The following is a 21,815-nucleotide window of genomic DNA, read 5'->3' as shown; positions in this document are numbered from 1 at the left end:
AAGTGGCATTATTTCTTAAGTATTATTGGATTGATTCATGAATGAATTACATCTGATTTTGGTTTCTGGTTATTCACAGGGAACACACAGGTAGAGTGAGCCTTGGTTCCACTAGTTGACTAAAGATGTTTTTATCTACTTTCAGTTTCTGATGATGAGTTACCTGGTCAGGGGAAGGCAGAGCACGGCACGATCTTGGAAAGCCTGCAGTGTGACATCGCAAAGGTAGTGCTTATTTTTCTGATTTCTTAACAAAAAATAAATCACACGTTTTGTCAGTCATTCATTTGAATTGATTACATTGATTATTGTGTCACCAATTTCTTATTCTGAATAGAACATAAATTGTTTCTGCTCGATCACGTAAACATAATGAAATTTGATCCCGATGTGTTGCTTTCCAGTCTTGTGGTGCTGAAGCAATGGGATGAAATGGGGTAATGATCTTTCCCGGGCTGTTTCATGCCCTCTGGAACCTCCACTCAGTGTTTCCTGGTGTGAACTATGTCACTGTGCCTGACGCTGGTCAAGTGGCTTTCACAGTGCTTTCGTGTTGACCAGTGGCTGCTGCACCTTGGAGAGATGAGGTCTCATTTCTAGGAGTTTGCCCACGGTGCAGATATTGTATGGCAGTCCTACATCTTTCAGGAGTTCTGTTTGCTCTGCTACTTAACACCCTCCACCCTTCCAACCTCAAGACTCCCATGCGACCTGTCGCCTCTCCAGATGATGGCCCAGGGTCAAGACCTTCCAATTTCCAAAAACCCCCACTTGTTCCCCACCTCCCTTCCACGTCCCCTGTTCAAACACTCCAATTCCCCCTCGAACCGATCACATGACCAACACAAGCAAACCCTCTGATCTTTTGTTGTTCAACCCCCCCCCCCCTCCCCCAACCATTACTTGGGTTTCAGTCAGGCCTCTGACCACTGATCCTCTCTCCCTAACACTCCTCATCAATGGTAATACCAATTTTAATGTGGGTACTCAGGTGTGCCTTTCTGTCACAGGGAGGGTGAAGAGCAGTAACTCCTCACCCACGGGCTTGATAGTGAGGTAGTGTTCATGGATTCATTGATTATTCAGAAATCTGATGGTGGAGAGGATTAAGCTGCTACGGAAATATTGAGTGTGTGGCTTCAGGCTGCTCTTGATGGTAGCAATGAGAAGATGGCATGTCCTCGATGATGGTGTCCTCAATGATGGATGCTGTCTTCTTCAGGCATCAGCTTTTGAAGGTATCCTGGATGCTGGGGCGGCTGGTGCCCATGATGGAGCTTGAAGAGTTTAGAACTTTCTGCAGCTTTTTCCTGATCCTGTGCAGTGGCCCCTTCATACCAGTTGGTGATGAAACCATTTAGAATGCTCTCCATGGTGCACTTACAGAAACTTGAATGTCTTTGGTGACGTAGCAAGTCTTCTCAAACTCCTGGTGAAGTACAGCTATTGTTTGTAATTGCTTCAATGTCTTGGGACCAGGATAGACCTTCAGAGATGTCGACACCCTGGAACTTTAACCTGCTCACCCTTTCCACTGCTGATCCCTCGTTGAGGACTGGTGCGTGTTCCCTCGACTTGCCCTTCCTGAAATTCACTATCAGTTTCTTGGTCTTGCTGACGTTGAGTGCAAGATTTTTGCTGCAACACCTTTCAACCAGCTGATCTGTCTTGTTCCTGTACACCTTGTCCCTATCTGAAATTCTGCCAACAATAGTTGGTTGGCAGATTTATAGATGGTGTTTGAGCTATGCCTAGCCACACAGTCGTGGGTTTAGAGAGGGTCGAACAGTGGGCTAAGTATGCATCCTTGAGGTGCACCAGTGTTGATTGCCAGCGAAGAGGAGATAATATTTTCGATATGCAGAGACTGTCTTCTCCCTGTGAAGAAGTCAAAGATGCAGTTGCAGAATGAAGTACAGAAGCCCAGGTTTGATTAGAACTGAGGGTATGACAGTTGGAATGCTAAGCTGTGATCAATAAACAGCAGCCTGTCACAGGTATTACTATTGTCCAGGTAATCTTAAGGCAGAATGGAGAGCCAGTGAGATTGCATCAATGATAGATAGGCTCCATCAGTTACAGTTTCAATCACTTCCAACTGTAACAGATCCACTTGCTGTTCTTTCAGTTGCCTGGTCCTCAAGCTCAAATTTTCACTCTAAGCCTTATGGTCTTTTAGCTTACAACTCCTTTAAGGTTCACCTGCCTTATGTCAAGCAAGCTTTAGGTCATGTATCCAATGGTTTTCATTGCGTGGTCTTTGTGAAGAACCTGTGCATCTGTCAGAGCTGCTGCCCAATCAGACCATCTTCCCCCCACCACAGATGCTTATTCCCCACAGCTCTGGAAATCCTTCATTGGGATGGTGAACATTTGAAAGTTCACCAATGAATTTGCTCCCACTGCATGAGGTTAAAGGTAAAGATTCAGTCAGGAAGGAAAGATGGATAATCCCAGAGCTCTTGACTGTCAACTATCGCTAGCAAGTGAACAGATTTTAAATGTATCTGGAGGTGGAGGAGGTTACAGAAACTAGAACCTAAGAGATTTTGAAGTAATTATGGAAACGACCCTGCACAGTCTTGGGGAAATGGGGACGTTGCACCGATCTACAAGTTTGATTGAAAGACAGAGGCTTTGAATATTCCCTCCCAACTATCGCTTGAGAATGTACAGGGTCTGGAAAATCGGAATGGACAATGAACCCATGAGCACTTCCTCAATAGTCTCTTTTCCTTCTCTTTTTGTACTAATTTCATTTTTTAACTATGTGCTTTAATTTTATAGCTTTTATTATGTATTGCAATGTACTGCTGCTGGGAAAACAACAAATTTCAGTACATATGCCTGTGATGTAGAACCTGATTCAGATTCTGATGAAGTTGTCCATTCAGAGTATAGAAATCCTTCCAGAAGTTGACCTGTTCAGCTTTGAGTTACAGTGATCCACTTCCCTGAACTGTTCTGAAGTTTAGATTTTTTTTGTTTGCTTTGCAGAGCACAAGAGAAACAGAAATCAGAAGAAATGAAGGAAGATTGAAGCTTTTCTGTCTGGATGCAGATTCTCAGGTGAGAATCGACTTTTATTTTGTAAAGTGATTGAATTTCACTGTCATTTCTGGACTCTAGTAGTCTGGAAGCAAAAGTCCGGTGGTGCAGAGTGACAACTGCTCTACCTTGATATCTAAATTTGCGTTGACCTTGACTTCTGAAAGCTGCGGCTTGTTTCTTCTCCAGTGCCTGTCCCGCTAACATGAACCGGCATGAATCTTAACTGCACAGCCTTTCCCCCAGTCAAGATTCAAGATTGTTTATTGTCATTCTTCATGCATGAGCGTAAAGAACAAAGTGATTTTTACTCTGGATCCGATGCAGCAGGATAAACACAATAAGCACAAAAAACACAATAAATATAAAAGCAATTCTATAAAACATAACGTACAAGGAACTGTTGAGTGTGGTGATTTGTACATAAGATTAGCTTACTGTATATACATAGATAATATATAGATAAAGTGACACTAGGTGCATGAGTATCTGAACATCAGGTGACTAACGAGGGGCCCATTTGCCGCTCCTCAGAGAGATCACAGCCGACTGGAGTGTGCGTTGTTCTGCTGATGATTTCATTGAGCCTACAATCTAGAGGCTTGTTTTGGAGTACAGGGCATGTGAACTCACGTATTGCCTTGGTTCCTTGAGAATGTGTTCAGTTTCTCAAAGAACATGCGGAAGTGCAAAGCTGGAATCAGTTGTCAAATAAACACAGCTGGTTCATTAGTGTTTGTTTTTGTTAAAGGAAGGAGGCATGAACATCGATTTCTCACTCTGGTAAATTCCAACCCCCCCCCCCCCTTTCCTTCTGCTTCTATTGCCCACTCTGGTGTCTGACCTCTTCTCACCTGCATTTCACCTCCCTCAGTGCCCCTCCATCTTCCCTTTCTCCCATAGTCCACTCTACTCTCCTGTCAGATTCCATCCTCTCCAACCCTTTACCTTTCTCACCCACTTGGCTTCATCTATCACCTTCTAGCTATCCTTCCTCCCCCCCACCTTTTATTCTGTTGTCTTCCCCCTTTCCTTTCCAGCCCTGAAGAAAGGTCTTGACCAGAAACATTGACTAATGATTCATTTCCATAGATGCGGCCTGACTTGTTGAACTCTTCTAGCACTTTGTGTGTGTGTTGCTTTGGATTTCCAGCACCTGCAGATTTTCTTTTGTTGACTGTGCTGTCCTGTACGTAACTCCAGTCTTGCACCAAGCTGGTGCATGTTCTCACCCTCTGAAGAAGTCCCTCATGTGTGGTGTGGGAGTCACTTGGAATTCAGAAGTGGGTTTATTACCGTTGACTCATGTGATGTGAAATTTGTTGCTTTGCAGCTGCAATATGGAGCAAAAGGCATTAAGTTACCATAAATTGCTAAAATAAATAAACAGTGTACATTAAAAGGAAGAATGAGGTGTAATGTCCATAAGTTTGTGGACCATTCATAAATCTGATGGTGGAGGGAAGGAGCTGTTCCTATGGCATTAAGTGTGGGACTTCAGTCCCCTATATCCATCTCTAATGTTAGTAACGAGACATGGGCATGTCTCAGCCTGAAATCCATGGACCCCTCAGTTAATGGTAGAGGTTAGTGGTAAAAATGGTTAGGAACCCCTGTCTTAGATGGTGAGGGTCCCTAATAATGAATGCCACCTTCTTGAAGATGTCCTAGACTGTGGAGAGGGTTGTACCTGTGATGGAGTTGGTGGAGTTTACAACCCTTTGTAGTGTCTTACAATCCTGTGCATTGGAGCCTCTGTGCCAGACTGCATGACTAGTCAGAATGGTAGAAATTTCATAAAGAGTTTTGTTGACATACTGAATGAATAACTTGTTTTATTTTTTTCACTCAAGAAACTTGACTTCTCCAGTATTGAACCAGACGTGAAGCCTTTCGAGGAAAAATTCGGAATACGTATTTTGGTGAAATGCAATGATTTATCCTTCAACCTGCAAAGCTGTGTGGCTGAAAATGAGGAGGGGCCCACAACAAATGTAAGCCTGATGGTCAAGAGCATGTTGAGGGAAAAAGAGGCAGTGGAGTAGTGAAAGATTCACTTGGACACCAGAACAGAGAGTTGGATGAGTTGAATGGAAGAAAACATTTCATTTCTTTAGCCTCTTTCATAATAGCCCAACATCCCTTGCAGCCCAGTGAAATGCTGTTTATCCGTCTTGTAATCAGAACTGGGTTTATTATTACTGACGTATAACATGAAATTTATTGCTTTGTGTACAGTGCAATATATAAAAATTACTATGTTACAAAGAAATGGAGAAAAAAAGGGATAATGAGGTAGTGTACATGATAGTAGGCCTTCCGTTAGTCAGGGTCAAACATGGGTGTTGCGCCTCAGCTGTCTAGCTACGCAAGCCAGGGCAGTACAATATGGACAGCAAGCTGTTGCCCAGGTAGCAGGATCCCCACTCCACACAGCTGATGAACCCAAAGGAACACAGAGACCAATAAGTTTGGCACCAGCGGTATTCTGGGAGTTGACAGTCAACTTTGATCTCAACATGGGGACTGCCCAGGACACCAGTTCCAGATTTTTCCTCCTGGTTTATTCCCGACGCCTTCTCCTTGAGTGGGTATAGCCGCAAGGCAGCAGAGGTTTGAGATCAGAGTTTTCCTTCTAGATAAGCTGCCAGCCACGGGTGACATGCCCCATCTGCCCGAAGTGACTGGATTTAAGGTGCCAGTAACTCACCTTTGCCCCTTCTGTCAGAGGCTATTTGTGGCGCATGCCATTGGAAACATTTAATCGGTACTGTGAGTTTATTCCCATTACTGCCCCCTCCCACCCTCTGGCTATGATAACCTTAAGGGTCCAGTGTTCATGGACCATTCAGAAATCTGATAACAAAGTGGAAGAAGTTCTTTCTAAATTGTTGATTAGAGGTCTTCTGCCTCCTGTACTGCCTTCCTGATGGTAGTAACATGCAGAGGGCATGTTCTGGGCGGTGAGGGTCTTTAATGGTAATGCAGAAACCCCTGCAAACCCCCGTGTGATATTGACCAGTTAATTGGTTTTAGTGGTGTCAGTGGAGGGATTAAATATGGTTGGAGACCCTGGGAAAATTTGCCCCCCCCCCCTCAAAAGGTTGGATTGTTTAAGAGGGCATGTGTCCTCTGATGGTGCCGCATCCACTCAGCCCCCGTTGTAGAGTTGGCCAAGATGTTTGTTCTCAAGCATCTGGAGTGGGTCTTGAACCTATGGCCATTTGATTCAAAGGGAAGAGGACATCCCGCTGAGTCATATCCAAGCGAAGGTGATTTAATAGTGGCCTTTAAATCGAGAGGGATTAAACCCAGACCTATGGAGGGTAGAAAGTTTGGAGGTCCATCTAATAAAGTACGAAATTCAGGAGAGTTCGGTTACAATAAGCATCCTGCTGCAGCAGTTGTAAATTCTGCAATAATTTAAAAGGCAGTGACGAGAGAGAGGGAGGAAAAAGACTAAACAAAAGAGATTCCATGGTGATGCACGAGATGTTCCGTCGAGTTTGCAGGTGCAGCAGGCTATCAAGAAGTCAAATGGGATGTTGACTTTAATTGCTTAGAGATTGAATTTAAAAGCAGGGAGGTTATGTACAGGACATTGGTGAGGCTGCAGCTGGTGGGCTGTGTGCATTTCTGATCTTCCTTGAGGAAAGATATACTGGTTTGTCAGGCGGTGCAGACGAGTGGGTTCAGTGGGTTGATTCTGGAGGTGAAGCAGTCAGACTACAAGTTGTCTGCAACTATACTCGTTGGAATGCAGATGATTGAGAGGGGACCTTATGGAAACATATAAACAAATTATGTGCAGAATAGATAAGATAAAGGCAGAAGCAACACACACAAAATGCTGGGGGAACCCAGCAGGCCAGGCAGCATCTATGGAAAAAAATACAGTCGACGTTTCGGGCTGAGTCCTGTCAAAGTGAGTTCCTCCAGCATATTATGTGTGTTGCTTGGATTTCCAGCATCTGCAGAGACTAGAACTGTGGGGCATACTCCCAAGATTTGTGGGAGTAGATTTAGGACAGAGAAGAGGAACTGCTTTTCCCTGGGAGTGGTGAAATCTATGGAATTCTCTGCCTGGCGAAGAATTAGATTCCACTTCATTAAGTATATTTAAGACACAGTTAGATACTTGGCACAGCAGGGGAATTAAGGGTTATAAAGAAATTGACTTTCAGCTTCAGTACTTCCTGCCTAACAGAGCTGCCAGAAGGTGGTATGACGTGGATATTTGGGATGCTTGAGGCAGAACCTCCCTTAAATGCTGTCAGTCATGGGGAGGCTGTGTCCATGATGGACTGGGCTGTGTTCACCACCTAATGTAACCTCTCGCTTTCCTGTGTGGACCTCCGTCCCACAGCAAGTGGTTGAGGTGGAGGAGCAGACGTGGTTTTTAAAAGAACTGAAGCAAAATACACTAGATGTTGGAATTCTGAAAGAAAAATGGGAAAAGCTGGAAATACACAGCAGCTCCTCCTCACCTGCATCCTAAATCTACATTCCCTGAATCTTGAGGCTATGTCCCCGAGACCTCCTGCCTCTATCCTGCTCATAATTTCATATGGGAGAAGGAAATGGTAGGTGTTTTGGATTGATGATTCAGAATTAGATATATAGAACATAGAGAAATTTACAGCATGTTACAGGCCCTTCGGCCCACAATGTTGTGCCAACCCTGTAACCTACTCTAGAAACTGCTTAGAATTTCCCTACTATGTAGCCCTTTAAGCTCCATGTCCCTGTCTAAGAGTCTCTTAAATACCCTTTTGTATCCACCTCCACCATTGTTGCGGGCAGTGCGTTCCAACACCCTCTGACATCCCTACTTCCAAGCACTGTGCCCTCTCGTGTTAGCCATGTCAGCCCTGGGAAAAATACCATTGGCTATCCACTTGATCAATGCCTCAAATAACCCTGATTCCAATTCTGGTTAGGTACTGTTGTATGTATCAGTTTTCTTTAAAGAATGTTTTCTAAACAGAATATCAAAACAACAAATTATGAAGCTTTTCATTGTAAACCTATGCAAGTCTAGACAAGCTGACCTGTTGTTTTCAATTTGCCCAGACAATTTTCTCCCTTTCCTTTTCGAATCATTGGGTTCTCTTTCTGCTCAATGATTCTATTTCTAACTCACCAGATCCTCAAAGTGCCCTAAATTGTCTCTAATTCATGACTTTAATCTGGGTCAAAGTGCAGCGTGGTAGCACAACAGTTAGTGCTGCTGCCTCACAGTGCCAAGGATTTGCGGAGGTTCCTATGGCTGTGTAGTGCTAGCTGCTACTGTAGGCTCTTGGTAGAAAGAATGAGGGGGTTGATGGACATGTATGAGAATGAATTGTAGGGATGAGGCAGAATAAGGGGAGTTGAATGAGACTGATAAGATGACTGCCCTAAGGACCAACATGGATCCATCCTGCTGATTGGCCTCCTTTTGTGTTGTTATGAGATCACTTTCCTTCATGGTGCTCAGGACAGTTGCCACTTTGTGTTGAAAACCTATGTTTGTTTAATAATGGGGAAGACAGTGAGTTAGATTATTTTTGATCTCTCTTCCCTCACGCATCAGATCGCTTTTTAAAAAGAAAATTCACATGGTTCTCAACCCTACTCCAGAGGTTGCCTTCAATCATTGAGTGCTGATTGAGGTGACTCATCCGTTAACTTCACTAAATTATCGCGAGCAGACCTGACTCGTTCTGCGTTTCGTTTAGACTTCCATTTTGCGTCACAGTTTCCAAATTCCGTTGACCCTTTAGATCCTACTGAATGTTCTGACCCTTTCAGTTTTTCCTTTGGCTTCAGAGAAGCTGGATAAACACATGGAAGATGGGGAGGGGTGGAAGAGGCTCCGGGATTGACTTCCAACCTGGGGCCGAGGACTGAGGCTTCCATTTCTCAGCTCTGATAGTCCATCTTCTTTGCTTTAGGTGGAGCCTTTCTTTGTCACATTGGCGCTTTTTGATATCAAAGACAATCGAAAGATCTCGGCTGATTTCCACGTGGATCTGAATCACCCAAGTGTCCGACAGATGCTGTCAAACTCCTCGGCAGTGATGAATGGTGGGGAGGTATTAACCCCATCCCAGAAATCCATCAACGGCATTCCCGAAAATTTGATGCAGTATCCAAAACAGGTAGGGAATAATATTCATTGTAATTATACATTCAGTGGCCACTTCTTAAGGTACACCTCTTTAATGCAAATATCTAATCAGCCAATCATGTGGTAGCAACTCAATGCATAAAAGCCTGCAGACATGGTCAAGAGGTTCAGTTGTTGTTCAGACCAAAGATCAGAATGAGGAAGAAATGTGATATATAATTACTTGGATCCTGTAAGGTTTGTTGGTGACAGACTGGCTGGTTTGACCATCACAGAAATATCTGATCCCCTGGGATTTTCATGCAGGACAATCCCTAAAGTTCTCAGAGAATTCTGCGAAAAGCAAAAGTCATCCAGTGTGCAGCGGTTCTGTGGGTGAAAAATGTCTTGTTAACAAGAGAGGTCAGAGGAGAATGGGCAGACTGGCTCAAGATTACAGGAAGGCGACTGTAACTCAGATAAGTTAGTGTTACAGCAGTGGTGTGCAGAAGTGCGACTGAACACGCAACACGTCGGTCCTTGAAGAGGATGGGCAGCAGCAGCAGAAAGCCGTTCTTGTACCTAGGGGGCCGAACGGTCTCACATTTTGATTTGTCTTTAAGCTTAGGTTTTAAGCCATCATGTTGGGGATTCGGGGGCTCGTCTAGAAACTTCAGAAATGCTGTGAGACTCTCTGCCTCCCCCACCCCTCAGGCAGTGAGCCCGAGCCTTCTGCCTCTTCCCTTAAAGATGCCACCAATTTTTAGAATGATAGCAGGCAATTTTATATACCAACAGGCGCCCCGCAATGCCAGCACCCCCAACACAGGCAGTGGCAATTCAGAGTCACAGGTGGATGTGCAGTCACACAGATGTGTGCACAATTTTACACACACACACACTTCCTCTCCCTTTCCCTCTCTCTCCCTCAGTTTGTTTCTCGCTCTCCCTCTCGCGTTCTCTCACGCTCTTTCTGTCTCTCCACCCCCTCCACCGTCTCCCTGTGTCCCTCCCGCCATTGCAAGGAAAACAAACCCTGCCCGTCTAAATCTATTCTCATCACTAAAACATTGTATCTCAGTCAACATCCTGGGGAATTTCCTCTGCACCCTCTCCAGTGCAGTCACATCCTTCCTACAGTGCAATGAAAAAAGCTGCACACAATACTCTAACTGTGACTTAACTGAGTTTTTGTAAAGACGTACAATAACTCCCTGCTCTTAGATTCTGTGCCCCAACTAACAAAGGCAAGTATCAAACACATTTTCTTCATCTCCGTATTCAGCTGTGCTGCCAGCTCCGGGGAGCCCCGGACTTGCATATTAAGCTGTTTCTGTACCTCAGTGCTGATAACCTGACATGCTCAGGACTTTGCTGCCACACTGGAAGACTTTCTGGACTTGGATATTATTCCTTTTAATGCCTCAACACACTCTAAACGCACTTTCATTGCAGGTATTCTGTGATAGTATAAACTTTGCAATGAACCCCTTAAGGTTAAAGGGTTTGCAAGGACGAGAGCAACAGTGAGTTGCAGGGGAGATTGGAACCAGGATTCTATTGGATTTCAGCGACTATGGGAATAGGAACACTTGTGAGTTTCAGGAGAGTGTAGGTACAGGAATTCCACTGAGTTTCAGGAGAGTGTGGGTACAGGAATTCCACTGAATTTCAGTAGAGTGTGGGTACAGGAATTCCACTGAATTTCAGGAGAGTGTGGGTACAGGAATTCCACTGAATTTCAGGAGAGTCTGGGTACAGTAATTCCACTGAATTTCAGGAGAGTCTGGGTACAGGAATTCCACTGAGTTTCAGGAGGGTGTGGGGACAGGAATTCCACTGAGTTTTAGGAGAGTGTGGGAACTAGGGCCCCAGTGAGTTTAAGGGGAGTGTGGGAACAGGTGCCCCAGAGAGTTTAAGGGGAGTGTGGGAACTGGGACCCTGGTGAGTTTAAGGGGAGTGTGGGAACTAGGGCCCCGGTGAGTTTAAGGGGAGTGTGGGAACAGGCGCCCCAGAGAGTTTAAGGGGAGTGTGGGAACTAGGGTCCTGGTGAGTTTAAGGGGAGTGTGGGAACTGGGACCCCGGTGAGTTTAAGGGGAGTGTGGGAACTAGGGCCCCGATGAGTTTAAGGGGTGTGGGAACTGGGACCCTGGTGAGTTTAAGGGGAGTGTGGGAACTGGGGCCCTGGTGAGTTTAAGGGGAGTGTGGGAACTGGGGCTCCGGTGAGTTTAAGGGGAGTGTGGGAACAGGCGCCCCAGAGAGTTTCTTCAGGTGATTGTGGGAACTGGGACCCTGGTGAGTGTCAGCTGTGAGAGCAGCTGTGAGCCATTTGTAGATTTTTTGTAATTTCCAAATAATTCAGATTCAGTTTATTGTCATTTAGAATTCACAAATGCAATGCAGTTAAAAAATGAGGCAGCGTTCCTCCAGAATGATATCACAAAAGCACATGACAAAACAGACTACACCAGAAAATCCACATAACGTTTGGCAATCCCCAAATCCAGAGTCCGGAGAGGTTGCTGCATATTAATATCGCGCTACCATCTTAGCGCGATCCCCGGAAAGGAGCTCCAATCCCACCAGACAAAACAAGACCAGAAACTAAAGCTACAAGACCTGCACAAAACCATATAGTTACAACAGTGCAAACAATAGCATAATTGATAAAAAAAAAACAGACCATGGGCACAGTAAAAATAGATGATCCCACTATCCATTGAATGTGTTTGTGTGTGTGTGTGTGTGTGTCCTCCTCCTAATAGACCTCCCAGTGGTACTTTGCTAAATATCGGGTGTTGTTTCTGTAGGGGATTTTCTCTGTCACATGCCCTCATCAAGATATCTTCCTCGTTGCCCGAGTGGAGAAAGTTCTGCAGGGGGGCATCACCCAGTGTGCAGAGCCGTACATGAAGAGTTCGGATTCAGTCAAGGTATGGTGTTTGATAAGCAATCTGCTGCTCGGCCTTGATTTTTGATTTAACGATTTTTGTGAAATGGCCTGAACTCAGCTGGTCACCTGGCCCTTGTACTTCACCAGGGATCAGCAGGTTTTCCTCTTTCACTTTGCTCTAATATCCCAAGTGTTTGCATAGGTTAAACATTTTAAAGAGCTTGAAAGTTCAAAGTATATTTATTATCAAAGTGGAGACTGACAAACCAAAGAAAAGACAAACAGCACAAATTAAAAATAATAATTCTGAGAATAGGTTGTGAAGAGTACTTGACAGGTGAGTCTCGGCCATTGGGTCAATTCGGATTTGTGGCAAGTGAGGTTATCCATGGCAGTTCAGGAGCCTGATGTTTGCAGAGGGATATTCCTGAACCTGGTGTTGCAGCACCCAAGGTTTCTGTATCACCTGCCCCATGATGGTAGTGTGAAGGGAACTTGGCCTGGATGGTGGGGGCCACTCACGTGGGAGTTCAAGTGTGCTCAGTGGTGGGGAGGGATTTGCCTGTGATGGACTGGGCTGCATCTGCAGAAGCTTCAGCTTTTGTCCAGTGAAGCTCTTTTCAATGTTTACGTTAATGATGTGGACCAGCAAATACCTAAGCTGAGAGGAAGGCTGGAGGTCATGTCATTTCCAGGGCCCAACATGCTTTCTTTCATGATGGGAAATGTCCACATCACTCCCAGCATAAATGGACAGCACTGATAAAGCCAGCAGCACTCATTCCAGAACCAGTCATGTGATAAATGCTGGGAATTCTGCTTTAGTGACAGATCTTGGCCCCGAGACAATTTGGAGAGAAATCCTCTGTTGTCCTTTAGAACAGTCCTCTGGGGGTTTTTTGTGTGCATCTCAGAAGGGAGGACTTCAGCTAAGTGTCCTCCTTAGCCAAAATTAGCGACAGGGTGACCCTCCACCGGTGGTGGTGGACATTGCTGCGGTGTCAGCCGCAAGCTGTGGAGCAGGAGGTAAGCTCCTGACCTGGTTTAGAGGGAGCCCAGTGGGCTGTGGCATGCGCAGGTGCTTGCCAATGGGGCTGTGAAGCTGAATGTTGCATTCTTCATGGATGCATGCCAGGAAATCTTCTTGATAGCCTCATCTTTGGATGCACTGATTTTGTCTGCAGGTGTTGCAGTCTCCTGGTACCATATCTAAGGCAGCATTCACCAACGTCATCTATGTGATAGGATGCAGTGTGAAATTTTAAATTGACCATCTTTCCTTCAGATCTCTCAATGTTCTCGCCTGTCCCTCTCTATGCATGCTCCGTCACTTGTCCACTGTCTTTGTGCTCCTCCAGTTCTGCACTCTCATGTTTCATTGCTCCAACCTTAGAGGCCGTGTACTCAGTTGTCTTCCCTGGGCTGCAAAACTCTCCCTAAACCTGTCCATCGCTCTGGTCACATCCTGCTGTAACCCTGCTCTGCAGTCTTGCCACAACTTCTCTGGAGTCAGCTGTGTCACCTTTTGTCCATTGAAGTTCTCTGAGATGTTTCAGCGATCTGTTGATTAGTAAACTTCCCAGCTGACAGGAACATTGGAGATCATTGTCATTTCCAAGGCCCCACATCATGAAATTTCCACAGTATTCACAGCATCAATTGACAGTACTGTAAAAGTTGTCTTGATGACCAACAGCTGATCTGACGAGCTTCATTCATTTACAGGTTGCACAGAAAGTGTTGAAAAATGCCAAACAGGCATGTACGAGACTTGGGCAGTATCGCATGCCATTCGCTTGGGCTGCAAGGTAAGAAGGAAGGAAGTTATACAAGGAGATGTGCCTCATGCTCAGTTGTAAGGCTTAAGTGAAATGCAGGTACTGGGGTGGAGGGGGGGAGATGTATTTGGGCCAGTTAGACCTTTCTGCAAAGTGTAAGCAGTTTATTTTTACAGAACTTTGGATTTCACCTTCTGCATTCTGGAAAGATCTTTGATCATAAGTTATGAGGTTTTGTTTTAACCAATTGCTACTTACCATTCGCTCATTTGGAATAAATGCTGTGAAATTGAAGTTTTAAATTAATTTACTGGGTCAAAAGAATCTGTAAGTGCTGCTGATGAATTGTTAAGTCGTTATAAGCACAAACTTGGAAGGATCATCTTATGTAGGGAATGCTGGATAAATGCCTGGAGAAGTGAGGAACTGTGGTGGAACAGAAGGGGAAGATAGTATGGAGCTGGCAGTCATCAGATGAGCCAAAAGACTTGCTTCTTCAGGCTACATTTGATATTGCTGTTTCCTCAGTCCCCTTAACATAGGTAGTTCTACTATAACAGAATAATTATGTTCCTAAGAAACCACACTTTATGCAAAGTTATATTAAAGGACTACAACTAATGTGGCCTGGATAATGCGAATGGTATTTCTGAATCCGTCAGAGGCATTTAACTTATTCCACATTATGGAAATAACAGAATGGCCTGTAGTCTGGGTTTAATAACATGACTTGTGCATATCTGTGAAAAATGCACAACAGTTTCTGCTTAATCCTATGGTTTTTGTATGTTAATATATTCTTACATGATGGACAGACAGAATTACTATTAAAGGACAAACTGCTCCAACCAAAAATAATATTTCTATTATTCTGCCATTAGCATTAAGTTTTTGTGTATTGACTTTTTTAAAGAAATGAATTTTTATGTTTTTCCAACTTTTTCTTTTGTAAAAGCCACCACTTTGTATTTTAAACGTCTCTTTTTCCTTCAATAGACCCGTCTTCAAAGATGCTCAAGGGACACTTGACAACGACAAGACTACACGATTCTCTGCACTTTATAGGCAAGATAGCAATAAGCTCTCCAACGAAGACCTACTTAAGTTGTTGTTGGATTTTAGGAAGTGAGTATGCATTTATTTATTGTACAATTCCGAAATTTCTTATTGCGAATCTTGTGGAAAAGGTTCAAGGTGTATCTCCAATCTGCTAGAACTTGTGTCCACTAGGATTGCTGTGGCGGTGCAGAATACAACACAGGCTAATTATTTGAACCAGTTCTTTTGGACCACGTGTAGAATGGGATGAAAGAATTAGGATGTAAACATTTTTCCCTTGACCTGCTCTAAAATTTCCTTAATCTCATATTTTATTCTGTTTCATTAGACTAGAGAAGATGTCTAAGCTTCCAGTTATCTTGGGGAACCTGGACATCACCATTGACAATGTGACTCCAGATTTTCCGAGTAAGTTTGCCTGCAAACCCTCATGGGATTTCCTTCGCCGATGCTCGCTCTCTCTCTCTCTAGCAACTCCTGCTACTATTTGCAATTTTGCTTTCAAAAAGCGGGAAAATGCTTCTGCTTGAATTCTGAGGTAATGACAGAAAATACAAGGGACACTCAGCAGGTCAGTTAGAATCTGTGGAGAGAGAAATGGAGTCACTGTTTCAAGTCAATGGCCTTCCAGCAGATTGTGCTTCCCTCCATTGCTCCTCGTCCATCCCCGGTATCCCTTGCTACAACATTTAGGAACTCGATCACAAAGTGAGCTAATCCCATTTTCTGGATTTTCCGTCCCAAGTATTTTGCCTCGCCCCCATTCCTCCTGCATTTCTTTAGCAACAGAATACTAGTTGCAGTGTAATCATTGTTGTTATGCAGGGAGCTCCAGTGTGCAAAGGTTGAACTGTGACCATATAATCTGGCTGTTGGTAATGTAGCATGAATAATAGAAATTGTCCAGGTTCGCTTTAAAGAAAAGCCCTTGACTGACAATCTGGAGACAGTTCACAATGTTCACACTTGGCAACAATTGGTCTTGTAATGATCATAAAACACTGTCCCACTTCACTAACTTATGTCCTTCAAGGAAAGAAATTTGCCAATTTAACACACACAAAACACTGGAGGAACTCAACAGGCTAGGCAGCATTTATGGAAAAGAGTAAACAGTCGATGTTTTGGGCCGAGACCCTTCTTCAGTACTCATTTTTGCTCAAAATGTTCCAATTTACCCAGTCTGACCTGTTATTGGCTCCAGAAACATCAATATGATTAATTCTCTCATCTCCTCTAAAATGAAAAGACACAGAGGATGTGCAGTAAATGTTGGCCTTGTCAGCAATTCCCATATTCAGAAAAATGAATGATTAAGGTAATCATCTCTGACCTAACTTTAGGCCTCACCTGTCTCCATATATCCTCAGGTGAGTAATTAATTAATTATTTAGAGATACCAGCGTGAGTAGGCCCTCCCAACGCCAACCCAGCAACTTCCCCAGGCAAACCGGGTATTAACCCTAACCTAATCGCGGGACAATTTACCATGGCCAGTTAACCTACTTGGTACATCTTTGGACTGTGGGAGGTAACTGGAGGGCCCGGGGGAAAAAAAGCATGCCCTCCACAGGGAGGGCATAGAGGCACCTTACAGAACGGCACTGTAGTGAACTCCGCGAAGTGCGCATCACCCCGAGCTGTAATACCGTCGCGTTAACCGCGATGCCCAATTACATGCTCCTGGTCCCTATGAAATGCATCTTGTCCTGCTGCATTAAGAGCTGCCCTTCAATGCACCGCCATTTATTTCTCTTGCAGGTTGTGTGAACTCTTCGTACATCCCAGTGAAGCCTTTTGAAAATAACTCCAAGGTTTTGGTTACACATGAGGTGGAGGAATTCTTTCCTTGTATAATGAAGCTGTCTCAACCATTTACCATCTACAACAATCATCTGTATGTTTACCCGAAGCATCTGAAGTACGACAGTCAGAAATCATTTGCAAAAGTGAGTAGTATTGCACTTTGTATGGGTTAGATTTTCTGTCATCATTTGTTGGTTTTCTTTCTGCTTTGCACCCTTCCTAACAAATTTCACAACACATGCCAGTGATGATAAACCTGATTGTGATTCTGATTCCTTCCCTGGACTAATTTGCACCCTGTTTATTGTGAGAATGGCCATTGACTGTACTTAGTATTGTTGTGTGGACATCGAACAACTGTACTGGTTACCTTAACTGTCAGGGCTACAAAATGAGGCTGGAGAATGGATACCTCGCGAGCGGTGAGTGGTTCACCTCCTGGCTCGCTAGAATGTTTCCACCAGGAGTGCGAAGGACTACTCTCCATTTGCCCACCTGTGTGCTGGTCCGGCAATAGTTAAAGTAGATGGACATGTCAAACAGCAGGTGCCGGGATACGTAAAAGTTCAGGATCTTGGATGGAGCAGTCTATTTGGTTGTCATCCATCCATTTCCCCAACCATTTTCTGCACTTTGTGACCACAGTATGTCCCACCTACAGCATGCAATGAAGTAATGTGATAAAGTTGTTTGATAGCGTCTCCCCTCATTGTAGCATCTGCTGGTCCTTCACTGACATTGGATCTAAATCCCAGCCCTTTATCCAGACAGCACTTAAGAGTGCCTTCCTCTGAGGGGCTGCAGTAGCTCCAGAATTCAGATCTCCACTGTCTTCTGAAAGATCAGCCTTGACAATGATGAACATCTCCCTTGAATACGTAAAAGCAAAGCACATGTGGCAGTAGACTGTTGTCCAAAGTAACACACACAAGGTGGTGGCAGAATTGGTCAGGTCAGGGATCATCTACTGAGGGGAATAAGCAGTCGATGTTCTGGGCCGAGACTTCATTGAGTCCTAATGAAGAATCTGCTGACTGTTTATTCTTCTCCATAGATGCTGCCTGATCTGCTGTGTTCTTCCAGCATTTTGTGAGTGTTACTCTAGATTTCCATCATCTTGAGAATCTCTCTGTATTTATGAGACTTTTGTCCAATCTTAAACTCCCTTTGAGCTCCCCAGCGTCCACGATTCCATGACGTTATTAAATTTACCTGATTCACTGGAAAATTACAATATTTATATGCTTACATGATGATTATATTATTGTTTTTATGATCAAATTATACTAATTGTTTTTATGCTGTTTAAATTATACTAAATGTTTTTATGATGTTTAAATTATACTAATTGTTCTTAATGCTGTTTAAATTATACTAATTGTTTATACGATTGTCTGTGATGCTGCTGCTAGCAAGTTTTTTATCACACCTTCCATATGACAGTAAACTTTGGAATTGACTTTGAGTTTAGATCTTAAACACAAATTAAAGTATTGGAAATAAAATCCAACATTCCAGAAAATCTCCCATCCAATGCCACCAAATTCCCAAGTATGCTGGATTAATGGAGTTTTGTGATGGCTTCTTATCCTGTATGAATTGTAGCCAACTCCCAGTGATTCTGCATGAGACAAGTGCTGTTGGATAGAGTTTGTGTGCTGACAGTGATGCTGTAACCCAGACTAGCTGAGTCGATCTTCAGCTCCAAGTCCGTAAGATGTTTTGTTTTCCTTTTGTTCAGGCAAGGAACATTGCGGTTTGCATGGAGTTCAGGGACTCTGATGACGAAGATTCACAACCTCTGAGGGTTAGTATGGTTCAGATTCCATTGTTGCTAACTACACCATGCCAGCCAATGGGTGAGGGAGTGGGGGAAAGGTGTGTGGATCTCAGTACATAGCCTGTTGTAGAATGAACAGTAAATTTATTCACAGCTGTACTGGAAATAGTCATACAGAATGGAAACATGTCATACAACACCCATATCTACACTGACCATCTGCATTAATCCCATTTTCCCTCATTTGGACACAGCTTTCTATTCCTCTTTGATCCAATTTCTCGTGCAGACACTTCGTAAATGTAATCAGTGACTCTGCTTCCACCACTCTCAGGTAATGTATTCCAGTTACTCAAGGAAGTTCTCCTCGAAATCTCTACTTCATAATTCATAACTGGATGTATCGGTGATGCCAGCTCCCCCTCCTTAGATTCTGACTACATTCCTCACTGCCTCGGTAAAGCAGCCAGCATAATCAAAATCCCCCTCCCACTCTGGACATTCTCTCTTCTCCCCTTTAAACAGAAGATACAAAAGCCAGAAAGCGCATACCATCAAACTTAAGGACAGCTTCTGTCCCGTTATTGTAAGACTATTGAACGGTTACCCTGCTATGATAAAGTGGACACACACAAAATGTGGGAGGTACTCAGCAGGCTGGGCAACATCTATGGAAAGAATAAACGGTCGACGTTTTAGGCCAAAATCCTTCATCGGGGCCTTGGGTCTCGGCCCAAAACGTCGACTGTTTGCTCTTTTCCATAGATGCTGCTGGACCTTCTGAGTTCCTCCAGCATTTTGGGTGTTGCTTTGGACTTCTAATATCTGCAGATTTTCTTTTGTTTGTAATAAAATGTACTCTTGACCTTAGGATCTACCTCCTTGTTGTCTACCTGCACTGCACTTTATGTGTAACTGTTACAATTTGTTCTGCATTCTGCTGTTGTTTTCCCTTGTACTGCCTCAGTGCACTGTGTAATGAATGAACGGTATGCATGATAAGCTTTTCACTCTGCCTCACTGCGTGTGACAATAATAAAACAAATCCAATTCCCTGTAATAACGGTCCTTAGGTTTAGGTGTTTCATAATCTGTAACATGGTCCATATATTACAACCTATCAGATCTTTTCATACTCCTTGTCCTCCATCAAGTCATATTGCAGCTGGAACACCCAGGAGAGAAGGATGGAAATAGAATTGGTTTAATATTGTCACATGTACCAAGACACAGTGAAAATTTCGTCTTGCATACTATTCACACAGACCAATTCATCATAATAATGCTCAGAGGTAGTACAAGGTAAAACGATAACAATGTAGAATAAAGTGTGACAGCTTACAGAGAAACTGCAGTGCAGGAAAAATACAAGGTGCACAATCATAATGCGGTAGATTGTGAAGTCAGGAGTCCAACTTATGTAGGGGAGAGCCTTATTAGTCTTATAACGGTGGGGTAGACTTGCTGACGGGTACGAGATCTCCATTCTGGTCTTTTCCCAGCAAATTCTTCCCAATATCTCTGTGCCTCATAACATGACCAGGGCAGAACATTTCTTTGTCTTAACAAGGCTGTATACTAATGTCATACTGAGAGCAAAAAAATAATCATTACTGGAAGAGCTCAACAGGTTGGATAGTAATCTGCAGAAATAAAGATATGATTGCCTTGCTGGGTTGGGGCCCCTGCATCAGGACTAAGTGGAGGGGGCAGATGGTCAGTATAAAGAGGTGAGAGGAGGGGGCAAAGCAGGGGAGGGTATGTCAGCCAGGTGAGGTGGGGGATAATGGAGAATTGGGTAGGAGCAGGAGGAGGCAGAGAGGGATGGTAAAGGGAGTGGTTGGTTGTTTATGTGGGCTCCCTGATACAAATGTGTAAATGAAGATGTGAAGTCTTCATTTAAAATTATTATTTATAAAAAGCTTTACTGTCTCCCTGCTCTCTCTCTCTCCCCCTGTACAGTGTATTTACGGGAGACCTGGAGGTCCTGTCTTTGCAAAGTGTGCTTTCACTGTGGTATTGCATCATCATCAATACCCGGAGTTCTATGATGAGGTAAGAACTGCCATCCCAGTGGCACAGCAGGTAGAGCCACTGCCTCTCAGCTCCAGCGACCTGGGTTCGATCCCGACCTTGGGGAGTTTGCGTCCCCCAACCCCATGACCCGGAGCTCTGGTTTCCTCCTGCTCCCAGAGTTGTGTGGGATTGGTAGGTTAGTTGGCTGCTGCAAGCTTCCCTTGGGTTTGTTTGTTGTATCGGGCAGGGAGAGTTGGTGGGTGTGAATGTAGATTACAGGGAAGTGAGGAATAGGATTGTTGTGACAGCTAGCATATACTGGATAGGCTGAATGGCCTACATTATTTGAAAGTATATTTCTCTGTGAATTTTATTCATTTGGGTTCTGAACATCACTGGCTGGGGCAGCATTAATCACCTTTGAGAAGTTGTGGTTGTGCTGCCTTACTGAACTGGAGAATTTTACGATTAAGACCTCAATTAAATAACGTACAGGGCTGACTGACACTGATTGGATTCAGCTGGTTTTTGATTTTTGATAGTGTTCCTGTCTCTGTTTCAGATTAAGGTGGAGCTCCCAACACAACTGCACGAGAAGCATCACTTGTTATTCACCTTCTACCACATCAGCTGTGACAGCTCCAGCAAAGGCACCACCAAGAAGAAAGAAACCATTGAATCACAAGGTCTAAGTTACCCTCATCTTTGAGTGCTGGCGTTTCAGACGGCAGTGAAGGTCCTCTATCCCTTGTGGCTTTAAGGGCTTCCTTCATTGTGTTAGCAGCTTCCTCTTGATCTTCACTACTGTCAGTCATGCAGGTCCCGAGCAGAGACTCCGGAAAATCATTGCACTCAGATGTAGAAAGGTTCTTCATTGCTGTTTCCTTGACAACTTGGTGTTACCAGTCAAGGTTATTAGCCCTGAGCTGAACCCACAACGCTGGAGGACCGGTGGACCATTCTTGGTCTGGCCTCTACCCTTTGACCTGTTTGGCATGGGTGACCCTCCTAAGAGACAAAGCATAAAGCCCCGACTCCAGCCTTTGAAGCTGTGCAGGTCACTAAGGCGCACACGCCTCCAAACCACGACAAGGTTGCCCTCTTGGAGGATATTAACAGTATCTATAGGAATACCTGTTGTATCTCTCACCACATCACATCTTAAAGCCAGTCTAGCACCTTTATATAATGTGTGGGTTTATTTTATTACCACAGTCAATTTGTGCGTAACAGTTGCCCACAAGGAACAACGTGGTAAGGACCAGGTGTACCTCTGTTCCTGAATTTGTGCATTCTTCATTTTATTTTGAAAAAGATACCGCCACGTAGTTCTGGTCGTGATGG

The 21,815-nt window shown here is 44.1% G+C and overlaps 1 protein-coding gene across 7 annotated transcripts in view; it reads left to right on the top strand.

The window, feature by feature from the left end:
- dock9b (dedicator of cytokinesis 9b) overlaps window positions 1–21,815 on the top strand; it is a 329,527-nt gene that overhangs the window by 200,369 nt on the left and 107,343 nt on the right. For all 7 annotated transcript variants that reach the window (XM_059970496.1, XM_059970495.1, XM_059970491.1 and 4 more), the window contains exons 9-20: window positions 146–225; window positions 2,998–3,069; window positions 4,902–5,042; window positions 8,985–9,191; window positions 11,950–12,072; window positions 13,758–13,840; window positions 14,807–14,935; window positions 15,198–15,277; window positions 16,631–16,818; window positions 18,417–18,482; window positions 20,418–20,510; window positions 21,034–21,157. In XM_059970496.1, coding sequence (XP_059826479.1) covers window positions 146–225; window positions 2,998–3,069; window positions 4,902–5,042; window positions 8,985–9,191; window positions 11,950–12,072; window positions 13,758–13,840; window positions 14,807–14,935; window positions 15,198–15,277; window positions 16,631–16,818; window positions 18,417–18,482; window positions 20,418–20,510; window positions 21,034–21,157 — 1,386 coding nt within the window. The remainder of the gene's footprint in view (window positions 1–145; window positions 226–2,997; window positions 3,070–4,901; window positions 5,043–8,984; window positions 9,192–11,949; window positions 12,073–13,757; window positions 13,841–14,806; window positions 14,936–15,197; window positions 15,278–16,630; window positions 16,819–18,416; window positions 18,483–20,417; window positions 20,511–21,033; window positions 21,158–21,815) is intronic.

The sequence above is a fragment of the Hypanus sabinus genome, chromosome 5, assembly GCF_030144855.1.
Source record: "Hypanus sabinus isolate sHypSab1 chromosome 5, sHypSab1.hap1, whole genome shotgun sequence".
Lineage (NCBI taxonomy): Eukaryota > Metazoa > Chordata > Chondrichthyes > Myliobatiformes > Dasyatidae > Hypanus > Hypanus sabinus.
The sequence above is the reverse complement of the archived record's forward strand: the minus strand, read 5'-3'. Positions and strand labels throughout refer to the sequence as shown.